Source organism: Myripristis murdjan, chromosome 5, assembly GCF_902150065.1.
Source record: "Myripristis murdjan chromosome 5, fMyrMur1.1, whole genome shotgun sequence".
NCBI lineage: Eukaryota > Metazoa > Chordata > Actinopteri > Holocentriformes > Holocentridae > Myripristis > Myripristis murdjan.
Genome location: NC_043984.1, coordinates 32,692,431 through 32,710,661, shown reverse-complemented (window position 1 = coordinate 32,710,661; position 18,231 = coordinate 32,692,431). Strand labels below are relative to the sequence as shown.

The 18,231-nt window shown below is 43.7% G+C and overlaps 1 protein-coding gene across 2 annotated transcripts in view; it reads left to right on the top strand.

Annotated features, from left to right (window-relative positions):
* plxnb1b (plexin b1b) overlaps nt 1-18,231 on the top strand; it is a 115,227-nt gene that overhangs the window by 75,174 nt on the left and 21,822 nt on the right. For both annotated transcript variants that reach the window (XM_030051357.1, XM_030051358.1), the window contains 10 exons: nt 1,059-1,187; nt 1,820-1,920; nt 4,694-4,826; nt 7,666-7,822; nt 10,557-10,665; nt 12,853-12,961; nt 13,851-14,855; nt 16,047-16,181; nt 16,321-16,443; nt 17,853-17,946. In XM_030051357.1, coding sequence (XP_029907217.1) covers nt 1,059-1,187; nt 1,820-1,920; nt 4,694-4,826; nt 7,666-7,822; nt 10,557-10,665; nt 12,853-12,961; nt 13,851-14,855; nt 16,047-16,181; nt 16,321-16,443; nt 17,853-17,946 — 2,095 coding nt within the window. The remainder of the gene's footprint in view (nt 1-1,058; nt 1,188-1,819; nt 1,921-4,693; nt 4,827-7,665; nt 7,823-10,556; nt 10,666-12,852; nt 12,962-13,850; nt 14,856-16,046; nt 16,182-16,320; nt 16,444-17,852; nt 17,947-18,231) is intronic.

Here is an 18,231-nt window from a genome sequence, read left to right as displayed (position 1 = left end):
ACCCGATTACTGAAGTGCATATAAACCCAGTGAATTACTTCTTGCTACTAAAAGGTCAGTCGTCTTACTTTGGATAATCCTAATGGCCGCGTGTCACTTAAATGGTAAAGTTTTAGCGTGGAGCCACAGAGCCAATGATCAAGCGAGGACACATGAATGATTTTGGTGTCTTTATTCTCATCCGCAACCTCTCAGCAACTGGTTTGGTTCCTTTTAAGAGATTAACTTCGGGTTAAACGAGTGGATCGGCTCAGCTTCGGCTCCTGTGAGAATAAAAAATGATGTTTAAAACAGCTGCCTAGACTTGCAGGGCAGATAAGGGAATCCACATTTCCACCTGTCTCATGCGGGATTTTCCCATTAGGGTGATTGCCGTCTTTGTTCCAGCGGAGCACGTCTGACAGTGGAATACCACACTAATGGCATTAGAGGGAGTGAACCTGATGTTCAGGCTCCTGTAAATAACATAAAAAGGCTGATGTGGAGCAGTCCGTCAAGCTGCCCTCTCACATTAACCTGCATTACAGCCGCCGCCGCCTCAGCACACAGCCGCCCATCTGGACACTGCGGCCCGATAACGATGTATGGAATTATTTAATGAAACCAGTTATCTGTGTTTGACTCCTTCACCACGTGTTACTGGAGTTTTTTTTTTTTCCTTGTCACTTCATTTTATAGATTGCTCTTCATGTGGTTGTACAACTAAACCACATCGTTTGACAGCTGCGTTGGGGATTATGCATCACGTATTATAAATATTTTGCATTTTCATTTCCATTATTGCTGCCGTCCTTCTGTTTTTGCACAAATTAATCTTCTTATATTCTTATACGTCTCCATTAAGAACGCCGCAACGACGCCAGTAAATTGGACAAAAGGAAAAACAATTAAACTCTCACTTGTTTTCGTTGTTGTTGTCGAGGCTTAAAAGGACTATGAAAGACAAACACATTTTCAGTTGCAGCTTAGTGTGTGTTTGGCTGTGTCAGCAGTCTTGTATGCCAGTAACTGATAATTAGTTTGTGTGTGTGTGTGTGTGTGTGTTTGTGTTTTCTTAGGTGTTCCTGGGTCCTAACGGCGAGGTGGAGGAATACTCTGTCATCTCCGTTCAGCAGAACTCGGTCATCAGCCCTGACCTCATCCTGGACCAGAACGAGGAGCATCTCTTCATAATGACCTCCACCATGGTAAAAACACACACACACACACACAGGCTGCAATTATAACGAAGAGCATAATTAAGGCCCACTTTATCACCTTTACTGCATGAATGAATCACAATCTCTCATGTACGCAATCTGGATAATTTGGTCATCATCACAGGACTCAGTGTTTTTGTTTAACCTAGAAAAGCCCAACAGTGTTTTTTACGTTTTCTTTTTTTTTTCAGACCGTCCCTTTTTTTATTTTGTGTGCCGCTTACATTTATTTGAATTTGAGAAATGCTGCTGTTGTTCACAGTTCAGTTCATACTTCAGTAAAAGCAGTTTAATTGCTTGGTGGCCTCTGGTGTGTCGCAGTAAGAGTTCACAATGTGTGGAAGGAAAAAAACTTCCGATTAAAGCAACGCGTGGCTCTTTAAAGCGCCTTTGTGTTGCGATGACGGTAAGGTGAAGAATTTGGAATTAATTTCCCCTAAATCTCTCCCTTCCGGTAAGGCAGGCTTGTAGGTGGGATTAATATAATGACCGTATTTTCATTTTGTATTGTTCCAGTGGGGAAACTGGGCCACCTATTCATGTTTTTAAACAGATTTGTAAGAGCTTACTGTGAATGGCGCACGTGGCTGAATACTGGTGCGTTGTTGTCTCGGTTCCAGCTGCAGAAGAGGCCGGTGGCCGAATGCCAGCAACACGGCGACTGTCACTCCTGCCTGCTGGCCCACGACCCCTACTGCGGCTGGTGTGTCCTGGAGGGAAGGTGAGGCTCAGCTAACGCGCCACTCAAGCAGCCTAGAAGCACTGAACTCTCACTGAAATTTCACTTTAGTGGATGTAAAATTCACTTAAATAGAGGGCAGCATCTTGATAATCGGAGGGTTCCTGGTTTGATCTCCAGCTCCTCCAGAGAGTGTGTCAGAGTGTCCTTGAGCAAGACACTCAACCCCCTAACCGCTCCTGATGGGCAGCTTGGCACCTTGCATGGTAGCATCTGTCATCAGTGAGTGAGTGAGTGTACATAAGTAAGTGAGGCTCTTTAAAACACACCGTTACAAAGATTTTCACACATGCGGAAAATAAAAACAGATGCATAGAAAAACAAATACATTTAAAAATATTTACATAAAAGAGCCCAAAGAAACTGCTTAAAACAATCCAGGGATTCAGAAAATCACATTGCTTTGGGAAGACTATTCCAGAGAGTTGGGGCTAAAACTGCATAGGCATGGTTACTTTTTTTTTTAACATTTGAAGCAGGGGATGGATCAAAGACCCAGATTTGAGGATTGGATGGTCGAGAAGTGGTTAAGGGGGATAAGAAGACAAGAAATGTCAATGTCAATCAATCGAATCTTAAAGTTTATTCTGAATTTGACTGGGAGCCAGTGGAGGGAAGCAAGAACAGGGTTAATGCGAGACCTACGGCTAGTTTTAGTTAATAATAACAATGATGATGATGATGTGTGTATGAAAGGGTGAGGGTGAGGCAAAACGTTTTGAGTGTTCAGTAGACAATAAGAGTGCTGTAGAAATGCAGTCCATTTACTTAAATAGAAGTGAAAAGTAAGTATCTAAACACCAACAATGCATTTTACTTTCAGGTTTGACAGCCATAATAAAGTTCATTGCAGTCTGCTGGAAACAAGCACAGTTATATCAGATATATCAGACCGTGGCCTCTCACTTTCCTTGGTTTAATTTATTCAGAATCATTAACTGCACCTAAGAAGCCAAGATAAATATGTGACTTATAGCAGCAGATAAACTCAAGGCTGAGTTGTAGCTGAAACATTTAAGTTTTATCCCGAGGGCTTTGAGGTGGGTAAGGATGTGAGAATTTTTTTTTTTTTTTCAGTATGTGTATGTGTGTGTATATTGATGTGTGTACTACTCCATCCTCCACAACTCAATTAGCTCCAGTGCAAATCCCATCGATAGTTTCACCACTCAATTTTGCCACAGGCGTCATTAAACTTTCATTCAGTGTAGTGTAATCTAATTTTACCTGATCTATAATTCAAAAGGGTTAGGACAAATGTGAAGTTAAAAGTAGATAAACCAGAAAGAGTTACGTTATGCAAGGAAGTCAACAGCTGATCACTGATGAAAAAAGGCTCGACATTCATAAACAAGCAAACATTCATGATGGATGGATGGATGGATGTGTGTTCCTGATCCCAAATTGGGAAATTCTTGAAATAAACGTGGATCGCCTTTGTTTCCCTGGCACTTTTCTGTCATTCTGTTGCGTTACAGGCTGATTGTGATGTTGTCCATCCAGGAGTTTAAAACTATTTGTATTGTTGTATTCACTGGCAACTTTCTCCATTAAAAAGTAAAATACAGTGTAAATGTTAGTCAAGTTACTCCTGTGTTCAACTTTTCCGTGTTTCATGTAGAATCGCATCGATTCCAGTTGTACCAAAACAAACAAACAAATGTTGCCGTTGGTGTCGTAATAAAGCAAATCATCTGCAGACATGGAGGCGGCTGGCGCACGTGTTAGTTTACACCGAATGTTTTTGCCAACTCATCCTAAAAAATACTTTGAGTTTGCTCTGCGGGGATTGTTTCTGAGTCTGATGAAAGGGCTGTAAACCCACCATCCCATCTGTCGCTCCTCCTCCCGCCTCTCTTCTCTACCTCCACCACCTGGCCTCCCTCCTCCCTCTCACCTGGCTTTTTCCCTCCCTCTTCCTCTCGCTCATACTTTATTCTTCTTTCATTTTCTCCCAGGCTTCACGCAGCTCTACCCCGCTCAGATTTTATTGCTTTCAATTCCGTTTTCTTCCTGTTGTTCGTAGCTCGACAGGAGTGAAAGCCAGACTGTTTGTTCCTTCAGAAAAACATTGTTAATAAACCGGGAGGGAATGTGCAATGGAGTGGAAGTTATCGGAAATCATCAAAAGCAGATTTTGCTTGAATTTTCATTAAAAAGGTCATAAAAATTTAACATGCAGAAACCACCCTGATTTGGACTTCACTAATAAATGGTCCGTAGGTGGTTTTATGGCTTCATTTGATAGACCAGTAGAGCAAGAGAGAAAAACATGAGCACCTGACTTGGAGGTCCTATTACACTTAAAAAAAAATTCTGTACCTTTACAAGTAATTTAGTCCCATATTCAGTGTTAAAATCTTGTTTTTGTTCAAACAAACTAAACAGTCTGCCAGTGAGGTCAGATAATCCCACTTGCTTCCAACGCTGATCAACGTGTTCCTAGAATTTTCTTGAGTCAAGCATTTTTGTGATCCTAGTGGGCTGATCTGCTTTATTCTGCATTTTATGCTTGGAAAAAATCCTGAAACTGCATTGGAAACTAGCTGGATTATCTCACCCCACTGGGAGATTTTTGTACTTTATCTGAAGAAAAACAAGATCTGTATTTTCACTGAATATGAGACGAAATGATTGTTCACATGGATATTTTTTGCATTGTAAACTGAATACATGGTACATGGACATGGTCGGACCACATCTCCTCATAAAACCCCATCATATCTAACAGTGTGCCCTTGTTGTTGTCTTGCAGGTGTGTGTTGCAGTCGGAGTGTGCACGTGGTGCCCAGCCGGGCCAGTGGCTGTGGAGCTTCGACATGGAGCAGCAGTGTCTGGCCATCCAGGAGATGAACCCCTCCAACATCAGCAGGGAGGAGAGCCGAATGGTAAGGTCGCCGCCACGCAGGGGTGATCTCAATCCTCTGTCTTAACGCCTTACCATACCAACCTTTTCCTCAGACCCTTTTTTTGGCAGGGGATCTGGGAAGCTCTTGGTTTCCTGATGTGGTGTTTTGGAAGGATTTAGGACCATTTTAATTAATTCTTGAGTGATCAAAAAAAAAAAAAAATCTCAAATTAAACAAATTAATTAAAATGGTCTTAAATCCTTCCAAAACACCACATCAGGAAACCAAGAGCTTGAGGACCGCCATAGAAAAAATTCATGCTGTGATTTGGTATCCAAACGTTTTGACATTTGGAGATTTTTGTAAGAATTGCATCTTTAGGTGATAGGATGGCGAGCGCTCTGTTCTGGAAATTGCTCAGAAACTACCCTTTATTGTCAATACACCTGAAAAAAAAAACAGAGATCCCCTGAACACACTACGTCTGTAGTTTGTGGTTGTAAAGTTTCATGAGGTTGTGGAGTAAAGCAGAGATCCGTGGCTGCCCATACAACCCATTTTCACTCAGATATCTTGAAGTCAGAGGTATTTAGGCGAACTTTGCCGACAGCCTAGCGTGACTTATGTGAAACTGATGGATTCACTTGGTCGTCTAGTTTCACACGATTACCAGTGTCTTCACTCGCTTTAAAACTGCTAAAGGCTCTGGAAGACACTATGTTTGCTGTCTGAAAGGTAAGGGGTTAAAGGATGAAACCTGCTAGTTTCAACCTGGAGTTTTATTCAGTCGAAACTGGATCTCAAGAAGATCTGAATCAGGAATCTTCCGGATTATAGATACCTTACAAAAAAATACACAAACATCAGTAGCATGGATAGAATATCTCTGCCCCCATTTTCTGCATGAACATGCCCGACCCCCAGAATAACAGCCCATTCAAAACAGCATAATACATGAAAGCCCACATATCACCCAGGCTCAGTTCATGTCCCTGTTGGAATCCCTTATCAGCTGAGGTGGGAGATTTACTGTTCTTTGGCAGGGTGTACCGTGTGTGTGTGTGTGCGTGCGTGCGTGTGTGAGTGTTACCTTGTTATTGTCGAGTGTCAGTGCCTCGAGAGCAGATAGCGATCGGAGCAGCGTCCTGGCCTGTCCCGCTGCGGCAGAAACACACAGTATCAATCATCTGTGCGGAAGAAGCCGGATCGTCTGGAGAGCAGCAGATACAGGAAAACAATTCATACTAACTGTCTGACATCATAGGGCAAGAGGAAAGCAGACAAATCCTCTTCAGATGACTCCAAATAAAATAAACCTGTTGGGACTGAACGATTGTTTTTCTCAGACATCAACATACATCGAGACCAGCTGAATCGGCTGGTGTGTTTTTCAGCTAAGTGTGTTTTTCAGGGCTGATGCTGCGTTGTCTAGAGTCAGTTTGGGAGGCAAAGTCACTAACAGAGATGGAAAGGAGACTTGGGGACAGATTTACTTCGAGGTGCAAAGTACCCTGAGGTTCATGAGGTGTTGTGCCTGTGGGAGTGGCCAAATTAGAGCTTTAGAAACTAAAATGAACCCAGCCGCAAGTTAACCTGTTAAAGGGACGCTAAACCCAGTTAAAACATGCATTTAACAGTTCCAAAAAGTCACAGACTGTAATAACAAATAGTTTTTATCCGTTCCAGCAGGACTGGGTGGGCTTTAGTTCCCCTCATAGTGAAATAGTATTGTCTGGAGCCTGAAGACCAACCAGCTGTCCAGCAACGGGAAAATATCCGGTTGTAACCGAAACTAGCACTGCAACAACATGTTAGCTGATGTTTTCCCAGCTAACTTTGCTGTAGAGCTCGCTGTGTTCTGATTGGATCACTCCACTCTTACCTGTGAAAGTGTTTTTTTTTTTGTTTGTTTGTTTGTTTGTTTTAAATCCCAATAAATCCGCTGGCTTGACTCAGGAGAAAATCAACCAATAGGCCTCTCTCTGCATAGAAAGGACTTTATATTCTGACAGCTTCATGATGTTTTCTGCACCCAGTGATGACAATAAAAAAAAAAAAATTCAATAAAAATTATATATTTTAGTTTATCATCCCTTTAGCATGTAGTCGCCACAACACAAACACCTGTTTGGAGCTGCATCCAGCAGAGGAACACAGGAAAGATGTTAACAGCAGCAGAACAGGAGGTTTTATCTGCAGAAACATAAACACTTTCATATACTGCAAAATTAAAACGTGTTGCACTTGTGTAAAAATGCCGTGTGGATTATTAGTTCAGACAGAGTTAAAACAGTGGGAGAGATGGCAGTGCTTTTCTCTCTCATGTTTCCTGTGAGCAACATCATCAGACATGTTAGCGCCGAGATAACAGACGAGCTTTTCACAGGCTTTAAGCAGCACGCACAATCAGTGAGCAATTACTGTCCGCTTTGAAAAATTGGAATATGTATTCCACTACAGCAGTCATCACCCAACATTTTGGTCTTTGAGAGGAAAGCTGCCACTGATACCGTTTCTGCCTCTGTACGTCCAGTGGTTCAGTTCCTATGGGTAGCATTTTGTGTTAGCTTAGCATAAAGACTTGAAGTCTATAGGAGTCATTAGCTTTGCTCTGTCAAAGTGGAAAAATAAACCTTATATTACAAATTTCAAGACATACATTTAAAATACCCATGATCCACTGTGTAAACAAAGAGAACTTTGGAGAATTCCTTTAAAAAAAACTATTCAACTCTTACGTCCTCCTACAGGATATGCAAAAACATTGAGTTTGAAGTGGCTGTCTAAACATAGATTTAGCTTTGGAAGCTGTTGTGTGAATTTTTTTTGGAACATGCACCATGTTGAGCTGATCCTGTCTCTGTCTTGTCGTCCTCAGATCTCTCTGTCAGCTCTGGGCCTTCCAGTGTTAGAAGAAGGCGAGTCCTACTCCTGTTTCTTCGACGACAGCCAGAGTCCTGCCACCATCACCAAAACTGGGGTCACCTGCCATTCGCCAGACACCCAAGAGGTTCCCCCGGTGCCACCAGGGCAGGGTGAGTGCATCCTAACCTGAGGCCTGACTCTTTTTTTTCTGTGGTTAAAAAAAAACTGACATCAGAGAGCTTAAAATTCTTCTTGGGTGCTGTCCTGAAGTGGAAGTCATGCTTGTGTGAGTGTGTGTGTGTGTGTGTGTGTTTCTGTGTTTGCACGCCCAGTCATACAACACGCACAGACTTCAGCCTCTGCTCCCATGTATCTCGGCTGGCCCAATCCTCTTTTCTAAGCCAGGTTGGTTGCACAGCGGGAAGTAATCTGTATTTGTGAGCCAGCAGCCGCCCGCAAATCTAATTCATCCAGCGTTTTTTTGTCTGCCTGCCTCCTTTATGCTCTTTGGTTTTCCTTGGGGGTGGGTGGTTGTTCGGCATGTTCGGAGCAGCTCATTTGTGAGGGTAAGTCACTGGTGACGACAAAAGGAGATTAAAAAGAGGCCTGTAAATAAAAAAACTGAAGCATCTGCGGAGGTCACGCTCGCTCATGCAGTCACACCGGAGCAGAAATCCCTTTTCAAGCAGAAAGGTATCTGGTTTTGGATCCAAACATTCATACACTCTCTCTCTCTCTCTCTCTTTCTCACACACTCACACACACTCACTCTCGCACTGGTTCCCATGCCTGAGGTGTCAGACTTGTTGTGGTTCTCAGGCTGTTGGATTCGGGGGGGGAGGGGCGGGGCTGCAGCCTGGGGGTTTTACTGAGATATGGACACACAAGGAAGAACCCTGTTAGATCTGACAGGCATTATTTAGGGATCTAGCCGTGGCTTATGTTCTCTGGAAGAGGTTTAGGGACCAGAGCTCGGTTAATTTTGAGCAGGAGAGACGGAGCCCAGAGTCTGAAAGTGAAACTGCTGATCTGAAAGTTGCACGCCAGATCAGATTTTCCAATTTACATCTCAGTGTTGTAAAATGTAAAAAAAAAAAAAAAAAAAAAAATCTCCATATTGGAAAGAAGGAAATGCAAAAGCAGACGGAACACAAGCACTCGCTGTGTTTTTACTCTGGAGCCTTAATCACATCTGTAAAAAAACAGATCAGATTGAATGAAATTATCTTAACTCAGGCATCAGCTTTTAAATACAGTTAGAGCTTCAAACCTCAAATTCATCCTCAGAGGCCTTTAAAAACGCGATGGTTTGTTTAGTCATTATTTATAGTATTTTGTTGAGATGAAAAATCTTTGCAGTGTCATGGACTTAATGCTGTTTTCTGACTACATTTGTTTCCATTTGTAGGATTTCACATGAGAAACTTTTAATGATATTCTAAATGGTCAAAATTGGTGGTCAAAAAAATGTCAAAATCATTGCGTCAAAATGTGTAACTCTAAATCACAATGTGAAGCTACGACAGAGGGGAGTGTCCCATCTCCTGTAATTGAGATACCGCAGATTCTCCACAAGAAGGAAGTGATGAAATGAAATTAAAGAGCAAAAGCTCTAAACAGCAGTTTGTTGAATGTGAGCGTTCCCTCCAGGGCTACATTCACTTGCACAAAATATTCTGGTTTTTGCCCTTATTTTGAGAAAGACAGTATCCCCACTAAGCTGCTTACACATGCAGATCAATATTCCACCAATATTCCCGTTGACATGAAGCCGACTCCGACTTGTTGGTCCGTACGAACACAGTCGCCCTCTTTCATTCCTTCAACCACCTGGTTGAAGAGGTCAGCGTTGTGATATTTATACATATCCAAAAAAGCAGTTGATATCCAAGTCTTTCATCATGTTTAAACATCGGTGTGTTTCTCCTTCTGACCAGAAATCTGAGCTCTTTCTTTTGTGAATGCGTCTCTGCCCCAGCCTTGCAAAATGTTGGCGAGTCGGTTTGTTTACAACTCACAGCTGACTGTCAGATGTCGAGAGGCCGTGTGTCGCAAACTGCATAACAGAAAAAACCTGAGTGGCGAGGCACGGTGCGCTGTGTGCATGACCAGAGAAAACCTGAATAATATCAGCATATCCCTCAGGTTTTAGTTGGAAAATGCTGCAGGCCAAATTCAGAATATCCAAATGAAATATGGTGTTTACATGACCTTTATCAGATTAGGAATATTGTGATATGCAGAAAAATAGTGGAAAAAAAAAATAGTGGAGAGCCAGATGTTTGCCTCTCCCATCTTTTTGGGATAAAGTATGGCAGGCTGGACAGGTTAGTTAACGTAGTACCTTGTGTGCAGGTTACTGAAGAAACATCACAGGGTTTCTGAGAAGTGAAGTTAAAAATTTCCAGTTGAAGCCACCAACATGTGAAGCTGCTGACTTGTGCAGCTTTAAAAAAAAAAAAAAAAAGCACAAAGCAGAATATGACTGTGTAAGTTTCTTATTAGTTGATGCATGTGAGCCTCCAGTGTGTTCACCATGTGCTCGGTCCACAGTAGGCTACCAAGCCTTGAACCCTGCTGTGTTTATGTCTGGACTCATCAGGGCGGTGGGGAGGAAGGGGGGTGCACATGGGTTTTATTAGGGCTCAGTGTTTTGACGTTCCCGGCCAAATGTTCTCCCACATTCCCTCCCCTCGCTTGTGTTTTGAGGAACGCTGCACTTCAGGACCGACCCGGCCAAGACTTACTCTGTGTCTGAATCAAAGACGATAATCCCAGCCAAAATATTTTCAGAGCCCCCACTCGGTAGGATTTGTGGTGAAGTGAAAAATAATGCCGGGGACGTATTGTTTTCAGCTTTCCCCCCTCACTCTCTGTTTCTGCTCTCTTTGTTTTTCTCGGCAGATTTCGTCACGGTCACCTTGTCTCTTCGTTTTGGCGGCGTCACTGTCACAGAGAGGGACTTCACCTTCTACGACTGTACGGCTGTGAAGCAGCTGTCTGGCAGCATGCCGTGAGTAGCTGTCGATGATTTATTATCTCGGCTACCCTCTGCTTGGCTGTGCTCTGTTGTTCTCACCACTTTATTTTACCCTCTGCAGACCTTATAGTCAGGTCGTACTCTTGATCTGAGCCTCTGATGTTCTCCGTTACACCTCAGTCGCCCTTTGGCTCTTGATTAGTTTTCTCTTCATTCTTTGTGATTCTGTCTCTGTGATTCTTCCTACTATGTGTTTTTCTTTCTTTCTGTCACTCTCCCATCTCTCTCCACCTGTGTTCACCAATCCTCAAATACTGTCCTTCAGCCATCAATTAAATGCCCACATATCTCCTTACTAACTAAACAACTTGCAGCAGGGAAGGCTGCAGGCAGCTGACTCCTGCCCTCCACTCTCTTGATGGTCTTTTCCTTCTCCACATGTGCTCATCACATGGCTCAGTCCTGCCTGGGTCGAATTCAAACCTAAGATCCCAACCAGTATGATTTTTTTTTTTTTTTTTTTTTTTTTGAAGGCTAATGCTGATACTTTTGGATTTAATCTGCTGAATGTTTTGCACCGAGTATCTTGAAAATATGGCCATGTGACGAGTATTGAGACATTTATTCTTCTCAGGTTGGAAAAGCCTCTGAAACAGCATCCAGTCATCACGAGACAGTAAAATGCCCCATTGGAACAGAAACTAATGAATTTCTTGTAGATGAGGCTTTATTGTGGGTTTTACAGACTGTCATCCCTGAAGCTGCTGATAAAAATGCTCCCACACTGCACTGGAATGATTTCTCTGCTCAGATAGCTAATACTATAATCATAACAGCAAAAACATATTGAGTAGGAACCGACTGTCATATCAGAGTTACAGTAGATGATTGTCATTGTCTGATATATGATTTTCAAATAAAGTTCAACATAAGCTGACACATCTAATTGAAATTGTTTTGAAACATCCACAAAAAATACACATAGGTGCTATTTATAGAGGAGTAAAAAGCAGAAAAGGAAAAGCAAATCATGAAAACAGTTGGTTCGTTTTGTCTAATTAAAGGAGCCACTTTACCCAAATAAAGGCAATGACAAACTGCATCTATCTGCCTCCCAGTGACTCCAGTTTGCCAACAGACTGGAAACTAGGGGTGGTTAATCTGTGTGATTTCACGATTCGATTCGATTACGATTATTGAGGTCCCGATTCGATTAACAACCGATTTTCGATTATTAGCGATTCTCGATTACCGCGCTCCTTCTCGTCTGTGTCTTTCCTCTGCTGTCTCGCGGTGTTTGTCTAACCTCTCGCGAGGGGATCGAGCGCGAATCGCTGATCGGCTTGGTGAAGCGCGAAGAACAGTGTCACCAAATAATCGATTCTTAAAAATTTAATAATCGATTCAGAATCATCCACAACATAATCGTGATTAATCGATCATCGATTTTTTTTCACCACCCCTACTGGAAACCTCATCAAATCACACAAACTATCTGGATGAATTGATTACATTGTTTGTACTTTGGGTGAACTGTTCCTTTAATGTCCTTGTCGGTCAGTTGTACTTGGTGAATCTGACTCATAGCCACACTTTGCAAACAATCTTTTGTTGAATAGATATTGTAGATACTGAAAACTTGTAAATCTCCGAAACAGAAGTTGAGATGACGTCTGTACTCGTGTAGCTGCTAACTGCATTGTGTTTTGGGGGGAATTTGCTACTTAAATATTTTCATTGGAAATCAAAGGTATTTAAATATGTTTTTAAACCATGTCATAATATTATATACTTGAAGTATTTTGTTCCTGTGTGGGCTGACGTTGAATTTGGCAGCCGTCATCTCCTCTGATCTCCTGCGCTGCCTCTCCACGCTCCCTGTCCTCGTTCAGCCTCGCTCCGTACTTCCCACCACTTTGATAAGAAACTGAGGTTCAATTCAATTAGAGTGCTGACCTTTCTAGCCACTGGGGGCAGATTGGCAGCAATTGGATTACTCCGTGTGGTATAAGCTGGCTGGCTCCTCTCTCTCTGTACCATCCTCTGCTCCGCTCCCATCTCTCATCTCCCGCTCGCCCGATAAAGAGCCAGTACTTCTCATTTTGTGCTTTCCACTTTGTTCTTTTCCCGTTTTGCAGATGCTTGCAGGGGCAAAATGATTTAATCTCTTTAGTCATGCACCACGCCTGTTATATCTTTCTGTTGTGTGTCTGTTTCCAGTTGCCGTGGTTGTGTACTGAGTCGGTGGGGCTGTAACTGGTGCGTTCACCAGCACATGTGCACGCATAAGCCCACCTGCGAGGAGGGGGTGATCATCTACAACCAGCACGTAAGTCACACCAGGATATAATGCCACCCAGTTCATCTTGTTACACAGCAGCATGCAAAAGGATCCAATAACACAGCAATCATCAAGGTATTAAAAAATAGAGAGGAACAACGCCAAATATATATGTATATATATATGTTTTTACTTGAATTGAGTCCTTGGTTTCACACAAAATGCACATTCACCCACTGACAGCTCATGTCATGTTTAAGTGCTGTTTGATATACGGTAACGTAAAGCGGTAAAGTTTAGCACGTCCAAACGACAACACCTGTCACAAAGTCGTGAACAGCACTGAGGTGGTGGTCATATTTTTTTCTTATGCACGATATGCTGAGGTGGAGATCATGGAAGCCGCGTCAACAACTGATTATAGCAGTGATACATATTGCACCGTTGCATCACCAAAAAGCCTCGTGCTGCTTTGTTTATAAAATAAAGCCACCGCTAAAAAAAACTTGCAGAATGAGTTGCAAGGCTGATTGTGGATGTTTATCCAGCTAAAGGCCCTCGCATGTGCAACAGGTTGTAAATACAGCCTCTAAACTCAAAGGTAGGAGCTTTTGAGGAGCGCCTGAAGGCAGCATTTGTACTGTTAATTTACAAGGACTTGGTAAGTCGATCTGAAGGGTCGAAGGTTTGTTATGGAGAGGAGGTGTTTTAATTTTACGTTACTTTTCCACCGCGCCTCATATGTCAAGACAAACGTCATTTTTTTAACAAATCATTCTGCCTCTGTGGCAGTAACACAATAACACAACGTTTTTGTGTTCCGCAACACATTTGAATTCTTGTCAAGTGTGTGAATTTGTTTGTTTCTGTTTCCTTTGCCATTTTTTTTTTTTTTTTTTTTTTATTTGTCTCACCCTCTCCTCGTGTCCTCCCCCAGTTTAAACTCCCCACCTCAGCTCCTCCCACAACCCACTCTCCCCAAATTGCCACGACACGTGCTGCCACGCCACGTGCTACCACAACGGTTGCCCCGACAACCACCACCCTCCCGGCCACCACCACCACAACAACCACCACAACCACGACTGTCGCTACGACGACAACAACAACAACAACAACCACCGAAGCCCCCACAACCGTAGCAACCACTCAGGAACCGACGACCGTTCCGACAACCACGACTCCGCCCACCACCGCCAGCCCCGAGCCGACCACGGTGCCCACCACCGCCCTGCCGCCCGGGCCTCCCAGCACCCTGCCGCCCACCACCCCGGCCCCCGTCACCTCCCCATCCCCAGAGGTCATCATAGGGGAGGAGGAGACACAGACGGAGGCGGCGGAGCTCGTCATCGTGTCTGAAGGTGGCGCTGAAGACCCCGCGGTGACACCGGGTGACGTCAAAATTGATTTGGCGCCCGTCGCCACTGCCACTGACGGTCAGATTGGCGATTTGGAGCCCATGACCCCCCTGATGATCCCGGCGCCCGAGTCTGTCCCGCTGGAGGTGATGACCGAGTCGCCCCCTGCTGGTACCCCGTCAGCCGAGGAGGCGTTGAGCCTGCCGGAGCCTCCCACCCAGGCCTCGCCCCGCTTCCCGCTGCCCACGCCGTTTCCTCTGAACGAGCCGGACGACTCGGACCCCTCCTTTTACCTCGACCCGACCCGGAGCCCGACCCCGCTGCCCTCGCAAGACCCGCAGCCTCCCACCGAGGCGGCAGGCGGCGCCGCTGACCCGGAGGTGCTCCTCTGGCCGGCCGAGGAAAAAGTGGACGATCAGGCCGAGGTTGCCACGGCGCCAGAAAATGACACGTCGACCTTTTCAGCGGCCGCGGTGCTGTCGGGTGACGGGGAGGTGGACCACGCCCCCCCGGCTTACCCCCGCCTCCTAGACGCCGACTCAGAGCTGGACTACCAGTACGACCCGGCAGATGCCTTCCTCCCGGTGAGTTCAGCTGCCTCCCTCCTCCTCTTCCTCCTGCTGCTTCTTCTTCTTCTACTTCTTCTTCTTCCTCCTCCTTGGGGTTTCAGCGGCCTCCCACTGCTCCCACTGGACCGTGCTGTACAAACACACCGACCCCCCCCCCACACACACACACACACTCTGCCCTGGTTTCCCTGCTTTTCCTTTCCTTTCTCTCAGTTGTGTTGTTCTTGTTTTGCTTCTGTTTCATCCTCACCAACAAAACAAACAAACAAAACAAAAAGAAATCCCAGCTGCGTCAGTGTTTTTGGATTTTTTTGTGTCTGAATGTTTTCATGTTTTTTGGAATGATTGATCGTGTTAACAGCGTGGTTTAAGATTTTAAACCTCATTTAGAGTCAAAAAAGTGTTTGTGTGCTTCAGTGTGTTTATGTGTGTGTGCAAAAGAAAGCAACAGCAGCTCTTCGGTCACTGGCTCGTATCAGGGTTCAGATTCTGGAGCCGTCATTTACATTTACAACGATTGCATGATTTTTGTGCCATAGATTAGGATGTCTTCTATTTCGAATGTAGTCCAAAATCTCTATGAAAAATATGGTTTTCTGAAAAATAGTAATAATAGTAGCATTTTTCATCTGTGAGTTTTTGGGGGAGTTTTTTCTTGCCCTCCATGAGGATTAGTCCTGTTTTGTTGGCTGTAAACTTGTGGGCCTGTAAAGCCCACAGAGACTGTAAACAGTCATTTTAGGCTCTAGATAAACTTGAACCTGATCTTGAAGTTAAAAATATAAATAATAAAAAAAATCATCTACACTTTCTCTATTCTTTAGGCAAATAAGCTGATTTTATAATTCAGTGCCAGCCTTCCACAGCTAAATAATGTCACTCTTGATGTTACACAAAACTGAGCTGCACAGACTCGAAAACCACCAGCTGACATGCTAACATGTTCACAAGCATGCGTATATCACATAATATAGGAATATCCCAGCTGCTAGATCCATCTTATTCTGGTTATTGTATAAACAAAGACGTGCTAAACTGAAATATAGAATATCTTGAATTTTACAGGATGTTTGGTCTGAGGTGTGAGAGAGCAGGCAGAGAGTCAGAAAGAGGAGAGTAGAGCTGTGGTTTTATCTTCTTTAAGACCGTGTGTGTGTGTGTGTGTGTGTGCGTGTGTGCGTGTGCGTGTGTGTGTGTGTGACACAGGGGGACGAGGGCTCCTATGTCAGCTGGGGTTCGTCAGCTTGTCCCTGTGTGGAGAAAGTCCAGGGTTCACCGCTGTTACCTGTCCAGGTGGAGAGGAAGATCACCTTACTGGCCCGTAACCTGCACCTCTACCAGGTTCAACACACACACTTACACACACACACACACACACTAACCTGTACATGACAGTTAACCAGGCTTAGTGATTCTCCTTGTAAACTAAAGACTCTGTATTTGTGTGTGTGTGTGTGTGTGTGTGTGTGTGTGTGCGCAGGACAAAGACTTGGACTACGAGTGTGTGTTGGTGATCGAGGGGCAGACGGTGGTGGTGGACGCCTACGTGGAGATGGACGAGATGAACCCGTCCGTCTTCGACATCACCTGTCAGCTGCACCAGGTCTGACCAGCTCTCATGATTTTATTATTCGGGCTGCAGCGAACAATTATTATCTGTTGATTTATTTTTTTGACTACTCTGCCAATCATTGTGTCTATAAATGTTAAAAATAATGATTAATTAACTTTCTGTCCATTGGCTGAACAACTAGTCAACTAATCATTAGGATTCCTAATTATTTTTGGGTTATTGCTTATTATATTCAGAAATTAATTCATTGGTTGCAGCTAATGCAGAATTATTCAAATAGAACTCAGTTTCAATCTGCTGCCTGTCCATTGTGGTGACGAAATGCTGCCCAGGTGTCGTTGAGGTTCTGTATGTAAATAAAAGATGATGACAGCCTCTGAAACACCAAGCAGCACCAAAGTCTGGAGATTGAGTTTATAATTTGGATAATATTTCAGGAAGCGTGGCAGAATTCACTTTTCCGTCCCTCCACCACAACACATGGTGTAGAGGACAAGAACCAAGACAAGAAAGACAAGAAACCTCACACTCAAAGCTCCGGTTCCCCCAGGAGATGAAGTGATCAGGTTTTGAAAGACCTTGCTGCAGAAATTTGCATATTAATAAAGTAAAACTCTTGTCACATCTGTCCTGTAACTCTAATGATTTAAGATGCCGAATGTATATTAATACCAAGCATGTACAAAAAATAATAAAACAAAAATGATCAGAGACAAGTAACAGATAAAAGAGATTTTTTAATATTGTGGCAGCACATCAGGCAGCTGAAGTGCCCCAGGTGTCACATTATTCACACGTTCCACATCTCTGTATGAAATTAAACTCGCTGTACAGTGGTGGAAAAAAGTTTTCGGACACCCTTCAAATTTTACACAATCTCACAATCTCAAATATTATCATGAAATATTTGTGGAAAAATCTTTTTTGTGTTTCAAAAGGTGTGGCTGCATTAGACAGACACAAACAAATACAAATTATATTTTTTTTGTTTATTGTTTACAAGAAAAACTAACAAAACTAAATTATTGACAGTTTAATCTTTATCTTCAGGCGTTTTGTTTTGTTTTAGCCATTTTTGTGTCTGAAGATCTTTCAGATGTGCTGGCTTTATATAGACACCAAGCTCGGCAACAAAAATTGTGTCTTTTAATAAAAAGAACGACCTTCATCACTGCTACCAAAATGACCCAATACTCAAAATTTCTTATGTATTTTTATGAAACCAATCAATTTGAAGTTTTTAATGGCTTTTTTTTTAGGATTTGTTTAGTATTTTGGCTGTGACTGTACTAAAAGAAATTGCACTTGAAGACCTAAGAGTGATTTGTTAATGCAATATTTCACAAATGCATGGGGTGTCCGAAACCTTTTTTCCACCTCTGTATGTTGAGTATGTAGCGCTCCTTTGAAAATGAAACCCTGCTGTTGTCTGCGTGCAGTACTCGTACTCGGCTCCGCTGGAGGAATACAACGCCATGGTGTACGTGAAGAGGAGGGACACCTTCCATGTGGACAGCGCTCCCTATCTTTACGGTGAGCTCAGCGCCGCTCTCTCCTCCTCTCTCGGAGGTGTGTGTGTGTGTGGAGGTGAGCTGCCGAGTCGGCGCCGCGGCTCCGAGTTGCGGCTGACAGCTGTGTTGTCGCTCAGAGCCACGGCACGCTCTTCAAATGAGCTCAGCGCTTGTTGCTTTTCTGCTCTCGACATATGGCCGCAGTCCTCCGAGACGGCGCTCTCAGCCTTTTCCCCCTCCAAGGACGCAACAGCGATCGACACGTGAACACGCTCTCAGCGCTCTCTGTGGAGTCTCTCTCACTCTC